The 20275-nt window shown below is 32.2% G+C and overlaps 1 protein-coding gene and 1 long non-coding RNA gene across 2 annotated transcripts in view; both read left to right on the top strand.

Annotated features, from left to right (window-relative positions):
* The window catches only part of LOC139485953 (polypeptide N-acetylgalactosaminyltransferase 5-like), a 35465-nt gene extending 15190 nt beyond the window's left edge, over positions 1 to 20275 (top strand). The window contains exons 7-11 of the mRNA XM_071270633.1: positions 16705 to 16890; positions 17881 to 18012; positions 18756 to 18854; positions 19412 to 19543; positions 20097 to 20275. Coding sequence (XP_071126734.1) covers positions 16705 to 16890; positions 17881 to 18012; positions 18756 to 18854; positions 19412 to 19543; positions 20097 to 20258 — 711 coding nt within the window. The 3' untranslated portion in view covers positions 20259 to 20275. The remainder of the gene's footprint in view (positions 1 to 16704; positions 16891 to 17880; positions 18013 to 18755; positions 18855 to 19411; positions 19544 to 20096) is intronic.
* On the top strand, positions 7369 to 10760 carry LOC139485954 (uncharacterized). The gene is made up of 3 exons (XR_011655433.1): positions 7369 to 7818; positions 9930 to 10017; positions 10648 to 10760. It is a non-coding gene; the product is annotated as an uncharacterized lncRNA (long non-coding RNA).

Raw genomic sequence — 20275 nt, 5'->3', positions numbered from 1 at the left:
AAAATAAATTTAAAAATTATAAATACAGTTTTCAATTCTTTCCAGGCATAGATAAAAAAAATATGAAAATAAATAATCTTTTGAAAATAATACGATATGGTTTAATTATTTCACTTCATTAAAATGATAAATCCTTTAGATCTGAAATGTTTAATTAAAACGAATTTATCATTTTGATCTACCGATAAACTTTAAATTGAAGTGACATGGTCAGTTAAGTAACCTGATTAGTTGCATGGCTGATTACCATCTTACAGGTGACCCAGTAATTTTCCATATGACACTATAGCGTGTACCCTAGGGGTGTGTATAACTTATTTTTTGGGGAACATCCTGTCCACGTGTAATACTAGCATATATTGCAACATTTGACATTAAACAAATTTTCTTTGTAGCATCGGAGGCAATTTCATGTTCAACCACACAGAAAATTTCACAAAAAAAATATGATAAAATCATAAGAAAAAGAATAAGAAATACTAACAAATAAATTTGGCATTAATAAAGAGGCTTGTATAGGGTATATTGGGATACGGGATATTTGCCATTTTAATTTTAGGGATATGGGATATTTGTCCTAAAAGTAAATGGGATATGGGATATTGATGCATTTATAAGGATATTGAACTTTTAACATGAAAAAAAAATATGTGGAATTTGAAAGTCAAGTACAGAAATATTTACATCTCACTTGATAGTCCTTGATAACATTGCCCAAAAAAGTTTAATATTAAAGGTCATTTTAGTGCTTTGTTGATTTTAATTGAGTTTATGGTCGTTTTATTTAAAAGTCATCCAAACCCAAGCGAAAAGTATTGATCTATTTTCGATATTTATATGCTCATGTGTACTGATAATTTTAAAAGTATTTGTTTTGCTTTCCATACCTCGTTCCTTATTGTTAATTTTCCTTTTTTAGATGGTGATGTTCCTTTTGCATTATCTTACGGTGTTTGTAAATCACAACTTCTCCGCTTTTCCCGTGTCTGTTGTAACGTTTTGGATTTTAATGAACGAAATATATGTAATACTGGTAAATTATTAAGTCAGGGATTTCGTTACCACAAATCACTTAAAATCTTTTCTAAATTCTAGATTTGGTTTTGAAGTTTGGTTCTACCTGTAGAAAACTTATTTCCAACGGGATAGCACATCCTCATGTTTACGGAGATGGTGTTTACCGTGCAATTGGATGCTGGATGTGTAATGATTGATAATTTAGTCTCAGATGCATTACTTTTTATTAGTTGTAATTGGCTTTGAACTAGCTGTCAGTAACTGCGAGTACTCTCAGATCTGTACTGAGTGTCTTTTTTTTATGGGATGTTCAAGTACTCGGTCACGTCCACTCTCTGTTTTTGTTAGATGTATTTCTATTTGTATCCATCTGATGAGTTAAGCCTTTTTCAACTGATTTGTATAGTTCGTTCTTATGTTGTACTGTTACACCACTGTCCCAGGTTAAGGGGAGGGTTGGGATTCCGCTAACATGTTTAACCTCGCCACATTCTGTATGTATGTACCTGTCCAAAGTCAGGAGTCTTTAATTCAGTGGTTGTCGTTTGTTGCTGCGTTACATATTTGTTTTTTGTTCATTTTTTTATACATAAATTAGGCCGTTAGTTTTCTCGTTTGAATTGTTAGAACTACATTTGTCATTTCAGGACCTTTTATAGCTAACTATGCGGTATGAGCTTTGTTCATTGTTGAAGGTCGTACGGTGACCTATAGTTGTTAATTTCTGTGTCACATGGTCTCTTGGCAATTGGCAATCATACCACATCTTTTTTTATATATTATATGCTCATATTTCTTGAAATAATCATAGATTTTTGTTAGATGTATCCATCTTCAATGAGTTAAGCCTTATTGCTAGTGTTGTCAATGTTTTTATTTGTTTTGATGCTTTATATGATTACAGGATATTTTCTAGTGTTTTACCTCTTGTTTTTTATGTGGCGAGGATCTTCAGAGGTCTCCACGTTTCACAGATTGCTCTGTTTTGCCAGACAAGCTGGGACCGAGGGACGTCAGAGCACGTCCCATATCAAAAAGTAGATATTTCGCCGTATAAACTATGTTAATAACGAATAATTACTAAATAATCAATGTAAATTAATATATTTTCTTTCTATTACTGGTGTTGTGAGGAAGGAAATTAAAAAAAAGTAACAAAAATATTGGGATCTATGTAATTCATAAATTTCAAGATCATGTTGTGTTGTTTTTTTTTTTGCAAAGCAAGGGCTGTGCAAATTTTGCCTGCTGTAAAAATATTGCAACAGTTAAAGTGTAATGTAGGTACATTAGCAGAAAACTTTCCTGTGTTAAATTTTGAGTTATTGAACTTGCATGCTAAATATCCACTTTTTGTTTGATATGGACGTGCTCTGACGTCCCACAGTCTCAGCTTGTCTGGCAAAACAAGCGTTGGATGTCAGAGCAATCTCGGACAAGAGACAGGATTGAGTCCTTCTGTTCTTTCCAACATAGGTTAACGTGTAGGATGAAGTTTCTTATCAATGAAAAAATAATGCTATCAAAATGAAATTTTACAGTCATATGCATCACGGTCTGAAATTAGACCCCTTACACTAAATTTATCGTTTAAGATCACATAAAAAGAGATTGTTATACAAGGCTCTACGATGGAAAACTTCATCTTTTGGACATATATATTCTTATTTAACACTGGATGTATGCACTGTAAATTTCCTTTAACACAGTTTGTTTTCCCAGTCAAAATTGTTGACGTTGTGATGATGAGGAAAAAATGGGCTTGGGAATGAATTTATAATGATTTTTTGGGATATTTCAAAATAGTTTTAGGGATATGGGATATTTGTAAAAAATATTTATTGGGATATGAGGGGTAAACATTATAGGGATACGGGATATTGGGATAAAAACTTAATGGGATATGGGATATTGATACCCCCCTAAACAAGCCTCAATAAAACGGGGATTCGTGCATTCAAGAGCTTGTTTTCAGTGGACAACAACAAATGGAAGTTTTTAACGACCTTGACTGGCTATAATATATATATAGCACTTATCTTGCACGGTCGTTCCAGTGGACATATTTCATACCAGATTACCTATTCTTTTTATATATATGACAATTATTGTTCAATCTGATACACGTACCTATAATGTATAGTATTTTGAACAGCTTCAAATATATGGGGTCCGTAGTAATACCGCAATAGATCTCCTTAGTGCACTAAGAACAAAAATGTGCACTAAGGACCTGATGGAATGATACAACTGTTACAAAGGACATGGCATATAAAATAGACTTTTTAAAAATTCATAATTTTAAATTTTACAATTATACCTTTTTTTAATTAGAAAGTTATCGAATGTGTATTCGACACGTGCCTAAAAAAATTGATTGTCACCTTTTTAGTGTAATAGGTAGAAATTCACGTTCGCTCAACCTTGACCCGTTCATAATCTGCTAGTATACTGTTTAAACATGTATATATGGTATTTTAAATTGTTCTCTATTTTTTTCCCATTTGTTTGTTTCTGCCGTATTTATTCTGTCTGTTATAATTTTTACTTCTAAAGTAATAAAGTATTTTCAACTCTTTTCAGTTTGGGAATTTTTAATCCTTTTAATTTTAAAAAGACAAATAATAGTGAACACTTCACGGAAAAGTGAGGATTTATATTTGGTTGCTTAACGTCCAGTTGCCAATACTTCATTCATTTTTCTGATGTCAGGGACCATGCCTCACAGCAAGGTTTTATAAGGATAGAACATAGGCAAATGCAAATAGATTCTATTGACTATATCTTTGCTGCTTTGGTCTCTGCATGTATACATAATGGGATACTTAACTTCTGTTCTACAAATTTTATATTAAAATATATTCTGATTTTTCATTTTTAATGAGATTTTAGTTTCTGTTGATTAGAGGCAGTACAAAAAACATGTTTTAATCATAATTAAGGTGAACCCAGCCCCCCCCCCCCCCCCCGTCAACGTGACACCCAACCACACCGCTTGAAAATCTTAAAATATTTTTTAATGTTATCTTTACTATATATTGAATAGGGTGACACGTTGTCGCTACATGATAACCAGATAAAATGGATCTTGTTTATACAAAAAATATTTCAAGATTGTGGTTTCTCAAACATATGGGAGTCACAAAATTTTGTTAATAAAGAATGGTTATAAACTGTCATAAAGCAGAGATTGCTAGATCAATATATTCAGAACTGGAATTCCCTCATTCAAAATTCGTCAAAAGGTATAAACTACAAAAATGTTAAGAAAAACTTGAATTTGCAGAATATTTTAATATTTTGGACTTCAAAGACGCTATTGTTTTTTGTCGGTTTCAAACGACTAATACTAAGTTGCCGATTGAAACAGGAAGATGGCAAAACGTAATCAGAGAAAACCGCTTTTGCAGTCTATGTAACAATCGACAAATAGGTGACGAATATCATTTTATATTTGAATGCAAATTTTTCAATCAAAAACGAAAAGAGTTTTTAACTGCATATTTTACAAAACGGCAAAATACAGTTAAATTCTCTGAAGTTATGTCAAGTACAAGAAAACCAGTTCTGAAGAAGCTTTGGTTTTTTTTTTATAGAAAATATAAATACTTGTGTTTGTCGGCCCGTGCTTGTACTCCTGGCTTGTAACTTTTGTAACATCTCTCGCTTGTTTTGTTCATATTGTAAATATTTATTGTTGTATTTGTTATCTCTGTACCGATGTAATGCATTTGCTTTATGAGAATAAAGATATATATAGTAACTTCTTTAAATATACACAAGTCATAATTACATTGGCCAGAGGGTAACTTGATAATTAGAGGATCAAAGGATTTAATTAAGACAATCCAAGACTGCTACCTCTATATTTTATTATACATATCTTTATTAGCCTCATTTAGGGTGATACAGCAATTGCAAAACGGGTAGATACCATCTGTAATCAAATAATTAAACTAATCAAAAGTTTATTTAGAGTAACCATATGCCGGATGAACAAAAAGTTTGCCATTTATTGAAAAACATATGGTTTTATATAACAAGAAAACTTCTCTAGTATTTTAAACATTTATCACGTACCCCCTCCCCCAAACCTCCGCTTTAAGCTCTAGATTCGCGCCTACACATTGTGAATTATATTTCTTACATCACGATGCTTATTACATTATAAAATAAAATGGTATTCATCTTCAATTGTTGAAATAAAGATGAATTGTTAAAAAAAAAAGCATTGACATCAGTTTTAAAGTTATTGTTCATAGGAGACAGTTATGATTTATAGTCTCTTTTTAAAACGTAATATAATTTTACCTCTTGGAGTTTTCTATATTACTTCTGTAATCGGATTTTGAAGAACCCCACGGACACCACATACTCTCATGCATATGTCACTCATTCAAGGTATAATGATAATATACAGGGGCGTAGCTGCCGTTAGGCACTTTAGGCACGTGCCTACACATAATTTTTTCACAAATATTTTTTTTTATTAAAAAAAATAAGAAACAACGTTAAATGTAGATGAAAGCCGGTGAAGTTGTCAAAACTCTTTAATTATCGAATGTCGTGTGTATGCTAGTCTCTCGTTCTTAGTGAATGGAATATTGGATAGAATTGAATGTTATTACGATTTTACCTTATATAGAAACTATAAACTAGAACTTTGGTTCAGATCATTTCACTTCTATCAAGAAAAACTTGAATGAACCTCAACTTAGACACATGAGTTTTTTTAATTAGTTGTTGTTAGTTTTCAACCATCTTTCCACTTTGTCTTCACCCGACTTGCCAATGTTGGTCGTCCGTTTGGCTGTGCAGGATGTATAAATACGCAGTCACGTCTGGTCAGAATGGGGACTAAATCCGAATCTTAGAGTTGTAGAGAGAATGCAACTCTTTGAGGAGTTCGTAGTTGGTCTACTGAAAGGTAAAATTTCTGCTCCTATCCAATAATTCCTCATTTCCCAATACATGGCATTTTTAAATTTCCAGACCTTCGTCCTGGACGACACCTATTACAGGACCTAGCTCCAAGTTGTATTTATTGTAAAAATAAATTCAACGGTCCTGAACTTGCATAAATATTTGACTCTGGTTGTAAAAAAATAAATCAATCAACTGGCTTCCAGTAATTTTGAGTACTCTCAAATCTGCGTGTAATGGCCACAATTATTCAAAATTCCTAAGCAGGTAGGGATTTTACAGTAGAGGATATAAAGAAATATGAATTTCTTGAATTTTTTAGGCATCGACTATGGCTGTACAAATGTATGTGTTTGTGTGGTTAGGGTGAAGGTTTAAGATTCAAATGATTGATGGTTGATGTCTAGCCAAAAGGATAGTTCTATTATATAGTAGTATCATTGTTTACGTGCCTATTTTTTTTTAATGAAGGATCGTCAATATGTACTACTAGTATTAAATAAGTTAAACGTATATATAAATCAGAACGGAATAGATATGATAATACCAAACAGGGTGTACTGCTTAGTTGAAGGGATACGATGATCTACGCTGGGCAATGCATATTGTATTTTTTTTTTTATAGTACGGATTTGTCTGCGTTATTCAATTCACCAGTCAGATGTTATAGTACATTATTCATAATTCTTCGAGCTTTTCATCATGTATATTATAATTATTATGATTAAATAACCAGTAAATTTAATATTTTTGTAAATAAAATTTTGCAGCTAAAACGCTGTAAACCGTTTTCCGTGGGGGTGGGCTGAACCCCCTACCAGGGCGCTGCCCTGGACCTGATGGGGTCCTTAAGCGGCCCCCAGACCCCCTGCTGATTGGTGCCTACAGTTGAATGAATACCTAGCTACGCCCCTGATATATGTAAACTCTTGTGTTGTTAACAAGGAAACGAAATCTCAAAAGCATTTTTGTCTCAACTTGTATCTCAAAATAGGGTTCTTTAATTTAAATTAAAGCTTGCATAGCAATTTCCTTAAAAACAAAATATAACAAAGGCAAAGTTTTAAAACACAAAATTCATTTATTTTTTTATTTTTCTTTCATAAACTTGAAATTTTACCACGCTAAACCGTTAGGTTTATTCAACAACAACCATTAATTAATCAATAAGTAACGATAAAAAGACAATTGTGTATTGGATTAGGTTGATTGAACATGATGATTAGTGAATTTGCAATAAGCCGTTGGTCACGTGCCGAGTGGCACGCGTTGATTAAAAAGTCATTTAACTTCAAAATTACAATATCTATTGATACCTAACTTTACAGATATGAGGTATTTAATCATATCCTCCTATATATCCATATTCTCTGTGATCTTAAAACATCGTTTTAGTGTCCTCAGAGACATATATACACACGTGTATATATGTCTCTGGTGTCCTTAATGCAAAAACTTTCTTCTTAGTCAGCGCCATTAAGAATTCCTTTGCGGTATTTCTACACACCGAAATATATGGCCTTATTGGTAAAATACCCACTGAAAATACCACAGTACTTAGTGTCACTAATAGTCAAATTATTGTGCCGTGAAAACTGGAAATGAAGTTTAGCGGGACATAGGAAATTACAAAAATATTAGAATTGTTTACTTACATAGTGTAAGCGGGATGCGGGAATCTAAAAAAAATAAATAGTAACTATAAAGCGAGATCCGTGAACAGAACCCCCAATGAGACCCCATTAGTTGTGGCTTATTTTTGGTCTTTTTAGCTAGTTTCCTTCCCCTACATTACTTGTAAGTTGATCGTTTTTGTAAAGCAGCACTCGAGGTCTGACAGTATATTACCAAGAAATGCACAAAATATTGAAAAAGAAGGTTTAGACAAAAATTTAAATAATGGTATGCACACACACTCCCCTGTCAGCACAGATAATTATATTTTTGTAAACGCGCCAAACTCATTTCTTCCACAGTGAGACAAGCTTTACAATGTTGATGGTGGTGAAAATCTAGTCCAAATAATTATGACGTCTTGCAAGGCTATTTTATTTCTGGAACGCTTTCCTCTGACGAAGCCGAAATGTGAAACCAAATCAACAAGAAGTCTAACATTTATAATAGAACTGAATATAAAATCGAAATGTAAATGGGGAATGTATCAAAAGACCAAAGAGCAGATAGCAGCCAAAGGGCACCAATGGGTCTTCAATGCAACGAGAAAATCCCACAACCCGAGGAGGGGTTCCTAACCAAAGACAAATGGGGGGGGGGGGGGGGGGGTCCAACTACATGTCCCCATTCAATACAATACAATACAATACAATATGCTTTATTTGAAAAACACTCCGTCACATTGACATGTGAAACAAGAGGTAAATTACAAAATACAATCACATACAATTAAAAAAATAAATAAAACAACTTAGAAATAAAATATATGGAAAATTACTTTATATTATAATATTTTAACATTATAATATTTTAGTTAACTTTGAAATGAATATAAACACATTTTTAAATAATAAGTTAATATTTGTCAATGACAGTTAGTCCTTTCATTTTTGCTTAATTCTGATATTTCACATAGTACTCTGGAATATGCTGATTTCTGATATTTTTTAACTAATAAAGAATTGCATTCAAATAAATAATGGAATTCATTGCCAATTGCAGTTAAACACAGATTGCATGCATGTCCTTTCTTCTTTTGGAATGACTTATACCATCTTCCCAGCTCTACTGGGATTGTACATTGCAGCATCTTAATTTTGAAATATATTTACGTTCGAATGGTGTTAATTTTAAAATTCAAATGCATTGATCGTCCAATAAAGAACAATGTAGAAAGGGGGGTTCCAACATGTCCAACCCTCAAACCCTCCTGGATCCCTGCCTGTGAGGCATGCTTTAGCTTGCCATTAAACAAAAATGTATACTAGTTGAGTGATAATGGACGTCATATTAAACTCTTGATATTAAAAAAGAAACTAAAATAAAAATCATACAAAGGTCACAAAGGCCATAACTTCTGGCTCCTGACGTGGGAAAAGTGCAAAATGCAGTGGGGATGAAAGCCTTTACTGTAAATTCCTGAAATTACAATTATATAAATCATCTCACATCTTTGCGCATTTCTTGAAATTGGTCATATTAATAAATGCATGCAATATTTTCAGAAAATTTCAATATATAGGCTTTTTAAAAAAAGTCAATCTTGTGCATGATTTATCAATGATTATACTTGCACAATTAACGCATGTTGTTCTCAAAACTAAGAGGTGTCTATGCTATTTATGACAATTTTCATGGTTCAGTGGTTATAGTTAAGTTTTTGTGTTTTGGTCTGTTTTTCTCATACTTTATGCAATAGGTCTACTATATTTGTTGTATGAAATGATTGTAAGGTGTACATGTCTAGTGGGATGATGTCATCTGACCTTGACCTCATTTTCATGGTTCAGTGGTCAAAATTAAGTTTTTGAGTTTTGGTCTTTATCTATTAAATACTATAAGCCATAGGTCAACTGTATTTGGTGTATAGAAATATTTTTTGATCTATATGTCAGTGGCACAGGTTTTATTTGACCTTGATCTCATTTTCACGGTTCATTGATCAGTGTTTTTGTGATTTGGTCTATTTTTCTTAAACTATAAGTAATAGGTCAACTATAGTTGTTGCATTGAAGCCTTGTTAGCTGTATATGTCTGCCTGGCATGGTTCATCTGACATTGACCTCATTCTCATGGTTCATTAGTCTTTATTTATTTATCTTGGTTAATATTAAGTTTATGTGACAGTTGTGATAAAGCTTTATACTTAGGACTATCAACATATTATCAATGATTAGTAAAAGAAGGCGAGACATTTCAGTGTGTGCACTCTTCTTATTAAACACACATTAATATACATCATGTACATTAAACAGCAAAAAAAAATATTGATGCAAGATGCTATTCAATAATAACTTTTACTCTTTTATGTATAGGACAAGAACTATAGAAGATACAGAGAAATTATAAACAGCAGAAATGATAGGCAATTTAAAATTTGCAGAAGCAAACTAAACCTAAATGGTAAGGCCACTTTTATTTATTTTTTAAAGTTGTTGAACTTGAAAGATGATAATCATGATTACTATAAAAATTAAAAGATGTGGTATATTAAATATGAAAACTATCATGGCTTTAAGAAAGCAATTGTAGGCCTGTGACGACCTTCAATAATGAGAAAATCCATACCCTATAGTCAAAGAAGGCAGCTATAAAAGACCCAAAGATGAAAAATTGAAACAATCCAACATGTCCAAACTGTAAAACTAATTGCCTAGTTTATTACAAAATAAATTACAAAAAATAAATATAACCGGTATGAAATAACAACAACAACAACCACTAAATTTTAGTGTCAGACTAAACTTACAAAAACTACAGGCTCTGAACTTTGGACCGGCACAATAGGAATATGGCAACCTATGATGTAAATTTTCTGCAAACACAGACTGGACTAATGTAAATCAACTAATTTTTCGCGACTACTTTATTTTGCGTTTTATACTTTCTAGTCTTACATCACAGCTAATTATTTTTCGCAAGGTTCAAGTTTACTTAATGAATTTTAATAAAGAAAGATACATATGAAAAACATTTATTGCTGTTTCTCTCTCCATTTATAACATTTTATTTGTTTATTTTGTGTATTTATAGGTGATCAGACATCTTGGTTTTCATGATCAATAGGTCATTACTGAAGAGGAAACTTAAAGTTGAAATTTATTTACAAAGTGCATAATTGGATTAATTTGAACTGGAATGTGTGCTTTCCTGCAAAAAAGAAACAGGAAATTTCATCATTATCACATGATAATGCCAATAAACAAAATGGAGTTCTATCATAGATACACAAAAACACTATTGCATAAAAGCTACAACATATTATATATATTATTCGAAAGAAAGGAGAATGCAGAACAAAGGAACACCAGTTTTATTCACTCATTTATATCGCTTCCTCATATCAAATATACGGAAGAAGATCATTGAAGAACAATTTGCAAAAATGTTTTCTCTTAGAATTGAAGGAACATGTTATAAAGTGAATGGAATAATGTATTCACTGAATTCTTACGTAGTGGATTGAAAACTGTACACAAGCTGAAACAGAAGAAAATTTTAATTTAAAATAACACGAAAAGTGTATATTTTATTATTTAATCTGCAAATATATAAACAAATTCTTTAGAACACCACAAATGGTATGACATTCAAATTGGTTGCTTATTAATGTATTGCATTGAAACAATTACAAAGAAAACAGAATCATTTGCTACAAATTTTTTTTATAAATCATAGTTAAATTTTATAAAAAGTATGAACAATACCTAGATCTAAACAGTCAGACTTTATCAATTTTCAATGTCATTAAAATGTTGAGTCAAACATTTATGAAAGTTTTGAATATCATTTGCATCAACTATACAGTCTTGTAATAATTATATTCATACTGTTTGTATACATGGTATAGCGAAGAAATGTTTAACAAGAACAAATAAGGGAAATTTGATGTTCAGAAATTTCTTTGGAGGAAATTTGAAAAACAATGATTTCATTAGAGGAAATTTGTTGTCTTGAAGGAAATCTTTTTCCCTTGAAAAAACAATTTCCCTTGAGGAAAAAACAATTTCCCTATGAGGAAAAATCTTTTTCCTTTAGGGAAATTTGATTTCCCTTGAGGAAAACAACTATTCCTCTAAGGAAATTGTTGAAAAAAGGGCATAACTTTTTTAACAGTGGTGCTAGAGCCAAACAATTTTAGGACAAATATCAGGGAACCAATACCAACCAAGTTATCAACTTCATTTTGACTTAACTCCAAAAATTAAGGTGAACAACTTTTGCACTCAGCATAATTGCAAACTTGTCCCAGAGACAAATCTGCTTTTCTGAGATGTTTTACAAGGTTCCAAAAATGTGTTATGCCCTACAGCTTTCCATCCAGCTAAGGCAGAAGTATATTCTCTTTTATTCTCATATATCCAGTATTTGCAACAAATTGTAATTTTTCTGAAGAAAAAAATTCAAATGGAAAATAATGTTTGTATTGTAATACATTTTAATATAGTATGTTCCCATGGGAAGAAAAATTGTTCCTATGTGAAAAAAAATTGTTCCCATGGGAAGAAAAATTGTTCCCATGGGAAGAAGATTTGTTCCCATGGGAAGAAATATTGTTCCCATGGGAAGAAAAATTGTTCCCATGGGAAGAAAAATTGTTCCCATGGGAAGAAAATTTGTTCCCATGGGAAGAATTAATTCCCATGGGACATTTTTGTATTCATCTTTTCCCATGGGAACTTTAAAGTTCCTATGGGAACTCTAAACTTCCCATGGGAAAAGTAATTTTTCCCATGGGAACTTTCAATGTTCCCATGGGAGATTCTAATATTCCCATGGGAATTATCAAATTTCCCATGGGAAATGTACTTTTAATCAGCTGCAGTGACAAGAGTGACAACAGTGACAAGTTGGGACATATGGCATTTTTTAAATTTTTCAATAATCTATCACTGGGCAAATTTTTTTTTTGATATCTTGTAAACCGACAAAGTCAGATTTGCCGATACCGGAATGGCAAATTTGTCCCGCACAGTGTTACATGTTCATCCTAAACTGCAAAGTCTGATAACGGGTTTTTGTGAAATATAGTCATTATTTATACCCGCATCATTCATTATATACAGTGGAGATCACTTCTAACCTCTCATTAGAACTGTCAGAATATTCTGTCATAGAACTGTTCTAACCTGTCCTAGAACAGTTCTAGCTAGAACAGTTCTACCCTAGAACTGTTCTAGGTAGAACTGTCAGGATCAGTTCTAGGTAGAACTGACTAAATCAGTTCTAGGTAGAACTGACTAAATCAGTTCTAGGTAGAACTGTCAGGATCAGTTCTAGGGTAGAACTGTCTAAAACTGTTCTAGGTAGAACTGACCAAATCAGTTCTTACCGTAGAACTGTCAGCAGAACTGACTAAATCAGTCAGAACTGTAGAACAGTTCTAAATGACGTCACTGCAGAAAAGGCAATTTAGAATTTAGAAGAAAAAATCAGTTCCAATTACTTTACTATATATAATAGCAGATGTTTCTATATTTTTTACTGATCAAAAGTTACATGTACAAATATCGAAGTGGATAGGAGGTTATCCAACTCATCGGAGAAATATTTTTATGAGATTGCAAATGAAACATCATTGTTTACGTTTCTTCGTTCCCCGTTATTAACAGTCTCTTCGTAAATATAACTCTGCATTTAATATTCAAGTAAATTTAATCTGAATTTACCTTGTTTGCCTTGGATTTACATTCATGATTTAAGATTCTGTTTTGACAAATGTTCAAACGAAAATTGTACAGTGGATGAATTATGGAATATCATAGTAATGAACACAGTGTTGTTAAACGCAAGAAAACTATGTACATTTGCACTGAGGTCTCAGATTTGCATTGTCTCGTTGCCAAACTTATCCATAACGATAATGAATAATATCTGGGAGTCTGGAACGTCAGAAAAATATACTCGATCTGAACATGAATGAAATATTTGCCACTGGACGTAAGGCTACAAAAAGAACCAATCATTTTCCTTCTTCAAATTATTTTAACAGTAAAGTCAGTATACCTTTCCAAGAAGAGAACTTCTCATACATGTACTTTTCATTTTAAAATAAAGTATATGAATCAGTGATGTGAGTGTTGGATGATGCCGTTAAATAGTTTTGTTTAAAAAAAACCATCATGAACTACTGACTTAAAAAGTCACTTTTTGTGACGGATCATTATTTAATAATTTAAGTTTGGATGTAACGGGTCTTCTGTCGTTATTGTGTTATCAGCGCCCATAGACATAAGTTAGTCATGTGACCGTTATGTCATCAACGTTTTTTCATGGTTTGGCAAGGTTTAAAATGGAATTTAGAATTAAATTATAAGAAATGACTTATCATTTTTTTCTGTCTATTCGAAATAACGTAAAAAATGTGGTGCACACTATTAAAAAACCCGCTTCGCACATTTTTACATTAAAAAAAGCAAAATGATCAGTTTTGGCTGATACAGTCATCATATATGGTCAGATTTGGTTGATGCTGTCAAATATGGTCAGTTTTGATTGATGCAGACACATATTTTTGTTACATGAGTCAGTCTGAGGTATGAAAACTTCTGAAGTTTGTTCAATTTCCAATATTTCAGTTATTTATATATACTTCAGTAAAAACAAACATAACTGTACTGTGCAACTATATAGACTCACATAAAAAAAAGCAAATATGGTCAGTTTTGGTTGATGCGGTCAAAAGATTTTATTATACAACTCAGTCTGATGCAGACACATATTTTTGTTACATGAGTCAGTCTGAGGTATGAAAACTTCTGAAGTTTGTTCAATTTCCAATATTTCAGTTATTTATATATACTACAGTTAACTGTACTGTGCAACTATATAGACTCACATAAAAAAATTGGTCAGTTTTGGTTGATAGGGTCAAAAGATTTTATTATACAACTCAGTCTGAAGTATGCAAACTACTGATATTTGTTTACGATTCAATACTTTGAATAAAAAGAGGACATGCTGGCACTATAAATTCATGCGAACAAAATTTTTAGGTCATTGCTTTCCAATGTTGCTGTAACTTGTATATTACAGTCCCTCTTGACCTAAAATTATAACTGAATTACTGTACAGCTATATAGATTTGCAGAAAGAAAGAGCAAATAAGATCAGTTTAGATTGATGCGGTCAAAAGATTTTATTACACGACTCAGTCTGAAGTACGAAAACTAATGATATTTGTTTAGGATTCAATACTTTGAATAAAAAGAGGACATGCTGGCACTATAAATTCATGCGAACAAAATTTTTAGGTCATTGTTTACCAATATTGCTGTAACTTGTATATTACAGTCCCTCTTGACCTAAAATTATAACTAAATTGCTGTACAGCTATATAGATTTGCAGAAAGAAAGAGCAAATACGGTCAGTTAAGATTGATGCGGTCAAAAGATTTTATTACACAAATCAGTCTGAAGTACGAAAACTACTGATATTTGTTTACGATTCAATACTTTGAATAAAAGAGGATATGCTGGCACTATAAATTCCTGCAAACAAAATTTTGAGGTCATTGTTTTCCAATATTGCTATAACTTGTATATATTACAGTCCCTCTTGACCTAAAATTATAACTGAATTACTGTACAGCTATATAGATTTGCAGAAAGAAAGAGCAAATACGGTCAGTTAAGATTGATGCGGTCGATAGATTTTATTACACGACTGAGTCTGAAGTACGAAAACTACTGATATTTGTTTACGATTCAATACTTTGAATAAAAAGAGGATATGCTGGCACTATAAATTCCTGCAAACAAAATTTTGAGGTCATTGTTTTCCAATATTGCTATAACTTGTATATATTACAGTCCCTCTTGACCTAAAATTATAACTGAATTTCTGTACAGCTATATAGATTTGCAGAACGAAAGAGCAAATAAGGTCAGTTTTGATTGATGCGGTCAAAAGATTTTATTACACGACTCACTCTGAAGTATGAAAACTAATGATATTTGTTTACGATTCAATACTTTGAATAAAAAGAGGACATGCTGGCACTATAAATTCATGCGTACAAAATTTTGAGGTCATTGTTTTCCAATATTGCTATAACTTGTATATATTACAGTCCCTCTTGACCTAAAATTATAACTGAATTACTGTACAGCACCCTTTTTATTGACGATCAATGCATTTGAATGAGGACAATAAATTTTAGTTGGAACCCCCCCCCCCCCCTTTTTTTTTAAACTGCTGGACCCGTCCCTGGTGGTTTGGGCCGGAATAACGTATTACATTAAGGTCAGATTATTTTGTTATGTAAAACGAGTCATCCTGACTCCCCGAATGACAAATGTAAAATAAATGAAATAATGATGCCCCCCCCCCCCCCCCCCCCCCCCCCCCAATATTAACGGCTTAATTTATGTTCAAAAATGAAAGAAAAACAAATAATTTATGAAACACATCAACAAAAGAAAATCACTGAATAACAGGCTCCTGATTTGGAACAGTCAGTCACATACATGCAGAATATGGCGGGGTTAAAACCGGCAAAATAGCAAAACTCTTTATAATATTAATCGCTATTTTGCCGAAGCCTTTATATTTAGACAAAGAGTTCTTTAATTTAAACCAAATCAATTATAGCCGTAGAATTTATAAATCAATTTTAGCTGTAGGATTTATAAATCAATTCTAGCCGTAGAATTTATAAATCAATTTTAGCTGTAGGATTTATAAATCAATTTTAGCCGTAGAATTTATAATTTAATTCTGGCCGTAGAATTTATAAATCAATTCTAGCCGTAGAATTTGAAATCAATTCTAACCGTAGAACTGTTCTAGAAGTAGAACTGACCAAAGATTTGGTCAGTTCTAGCTAGAACTGTCTAAAACTGTTCTAGGGTAGAACTGTCAGGATCAGTTCTAGTTAGAACTGTCCAAATCAGTTCTAGGTAGAACTGACCAAATCAGTTCTAGCTAGAACAGTTCTAACCTAGAACTGACTAAAAGGTGTCAGGCTGACAGTTCTACATACTGTTCTAGAACAGTTCTCCTGACAGATTCTGACAGAATTTATGAGAGGTTAGAACTGATCTCCACTGTATAGTTAGGTTCCCTCAATTATTATGTTTCAATTGTAGATTTGGATGTGTGGAGGTACTTTAGAAACAACACCATGTTCTCATGTTGGACATATATTCAGGAAACGATCTCCATACAAATGGAGAAAAGATGTTGACGTACTACGGAAAAATAATATCCGTTTATGTGAAGTGTGGCTTGATGAGTATAAGCAATACTATTATGACAAGATAGGCATACATTCGGTAAGATAAATACATGTTTTGTAAGACATTGGTTAAGGGGGGAGCAACCCTTAAATATCGTTGATTCATTTGTGTCAGTCATGATACATGTTTTGTTTGACATTGATTAAGGGAAAGAATATCTTAGCTACTAGTATATAGCATATACCAACAAGTTTCCCAAAATATATATTTCAAGCTTCTTAGAAACACATATTTTTTTTTACATGTATTATGATAATTTTCATCTCATAAATGTTTTAAAAAACTAAAAAAAAAAACTCACATATTTGTTTTGTTCTCATCACTGTCACTGTTTTGTTTCCATTGTTTTTCGGTCGCCGAGCACATTTGAAAAAAATGTATTTTCAGTTCTTTTTAGACTTTTGTTTGTCAATCTTTATTATGTATGTAGCAAATATGGTGCTGTGAAAACATGTATGCATCGAAGTAATACGCGTATGTTTACTGATTTACATACAGTTTGACTTCAGTACTTGTCATCTGAAACTTGATTCCGGTGCGGGATTGTCTCTCTGTGGCCTTGGACTGTTCTTTGATCGGGTTGTTGTCTCGTTGTTCTTACATGTATCTATTCTATTGAAAAAACATGTACATATGAGTACTGGTATACCTTGAAGTTCATACATGTACATGTATATAATGTACTAGTATTTCTCATTATTTTACATAATTTTGATTTCGTGTGTACAAAAACGTTACGGTTGTGTGCGCTTTCAAGGAATAACGTGTGGATTGAATCAATGTCCATGTTATTTCTATCCATGCATTAAAAAACAAAGATATAGTATGGTTTCCAATGATACAACTAACCAACAGAGAGAGTCTATATATATATATATGCGATGAATGTGAGCAACTATCAATCATCGTAAGTTGTTCACGGATAAAAAAAACAGTACACATGTGTATGAGCATTCGGCATCCTTTTACCTTAGATGTTAGAGTATATAGAAGCGTCTATATGAACATTACAATGTATACTTACAGCCATCAGATTATGGTAACATTACCTCAAGAATTGAAATACGAAAGAAATTGAAATGCAAGAGTTTTGAATGGTTCCTGAAAAACATTTATCCTGAAATGTGGGTGCCAGGTGAATCATTGGCTTATGGACAGGTAAAGTATATGTGCACTTTTCTATACATGTAAATAACTGCGATGAAAATCAACTACACGACATATTAAATTTATGTTAAAATTCAGTGTTTTTAATTATTTAAATGTTATTTCAATATAAATCAGTGATTGTATACTGCTTTGAGGCGATGTTTTTACCACATTTCGATGTCTAATTTTAAATTTACACATACAGCCCTCTTTTGCATATTCTTTTTTTCTATTTGTTTGTTGGTCCATATTGACACAATGGATTCCTATTCCATTATGGAAGGCACATTTTATTTTTTATTTTCAATGATCATCAACAAGATGGGCGTCATAGATATAGGAAGGTGTGGTATGAGTGTCAATGAGACAACTCTCTATCCAACTAACAATGTATTACAGTAAACCATTATTTATAGGTTAAGATACGGACTTCAACACGGAGTTTTGACTCACACCGAACAGCAAGCATTAAAGGGTCCATAAATTTACTAGTGTAAAACTATTCAAACGGGAAAACCAACGGTCAAATCATGTACATGTATGTATATTTTTTAATATAAAAGCAAAAAGAGGAACAAACAAATATTGTTATACATGTAATTAGAATTGACTACATGACGAACTGACCGAAAGTAGTTGGTCTGGCAGACTTTAAAAACATATCCCTATCTCGAAGACAAAAATATAATAAATTCTAATTTGGTACTTATATCATGTATATTATTTATAGATATTGTTTCTTGTATACATAGATATCAGCAAAAACCCAACCATACTGCCTTAAGGGTGACTGTGAATACGGACAAACAGGGAAGCCCATCTCACTGGTCAATTGTTCATCGGCACATAATGTAAGATATAAAGTCACATGTCCTTTTTACCATAAAATACTTAATAAAAAAGTCTATATTTCGGTTTTTGTTTTCATTTCTTTGATGTTTTTTTGTGTTGTGCAGTATTTTATACTTCTTTATACTGTTTTGATTGGAGTGCAACTTATTAGTGGTACATGTACGTATACGAAATGCGCGTCTTGCACACGAAACTAAAAACCTGGTTAAGTGGCAGCAAATTTTTGATTGATTTTTTTTCGATCCTCAAAATTTTGTAAAACTCTCCTTATTTAGCGTATTCTTTTTTACCTATTTCTTTCTGTTTGTCGGTTCGTCGTCGACGCATGGTTTTAAATTCTCTTATTGAAATATGTCTATGGTCTATTGTTTTCCATTCATCTTTGTAAAAGTAATAAGCAATGAGAAAATTCTGAACCAAAAAACAAACGTAATTCTTAAATTATTATAGATTGATATATAATACTTTCACTGAATTGTAAAACGGACTTAAGAAATCAAATGAACACATTAATAGACATTTATCTATTTATAAATAATATATTTTTCCAATAAAGAAAGTAATGTATTTGACTACGACAAAAGAAATAAGACGAGACAATGGATGTGTCGATTATAGCGGGAAACCTGGTATACAGATGGAATCATGTCACCAGATGAGAGGAAACCAGGAATGGGAATATCGAGAGGTATCAGTCTTATATAAAAATACGAACATACGGTTGATTTGCAATGATACGAATCAATGACAGAGACCTATAAATTCCTGTACGACCTAAAACAATGACCAAAACCCATTTCGCAGAGCAAGCTATAAGAGGCCCGAAATGGACAGGCACATAAAAGTTTCTTTATATAGAACATTGTTGTTATATTAACACTACACAAGATCACATTATAACAATTAACTGAATGGGCTCAGCTCATATTAGATCGATAAAAACCACAAAAACAACCAAAAAACCTACAAAAGACACAAAGTATAATTCTGATACAAATGTAGACTTAGTTTTCGTAGTGACTAAAAGCTACATGTAGGTCAAGGCCAATAACATCTAACAAAAAATGACGTACGTAAGACATAAGTATGAACAGTAAACGTCATTAAAATTGAGACCAAGGTTTGTAGTAAAACTCTCATTTTTCAATTACGATTTTCGAAATTAATGTTTCAATTTGGAAACAAATGTATTGCGTTGCCGTATACAACATTTTTATGATTTATTTTATTTGTAATTTTAGGATAACACGCTGTACCATGTATTTTCACAGAAGTGTCTTGAAATATCACAAGATGGACAAACTTTATTTATGAACACTTGTTTAGGCACTGACCATCAAATCTGGCTTTGGAACAGAGGTGGACCACAAGGGCCAACCAGAAATTGGAATTCATTAGATTAAAAGTCTTTTATAACATC

This window comes from Mytilus edulis, chromosome 8, assembly GCF_963676685.1.
Source record: "Mytilus edulis chromosome 8, xbMytEdul2.2, whole genome shotgun sequence".
Classification (NCBI taxonomy): domain Eukaryota; kingdom Metazoa; phylum Mollusca; class Bivalvia; order Mytilida; family Mytilidae; genus Mytilus; species Mytilus edulis.
This window is presented reverse-complemented; position numbering and strand designations above follow the sequence as displayed.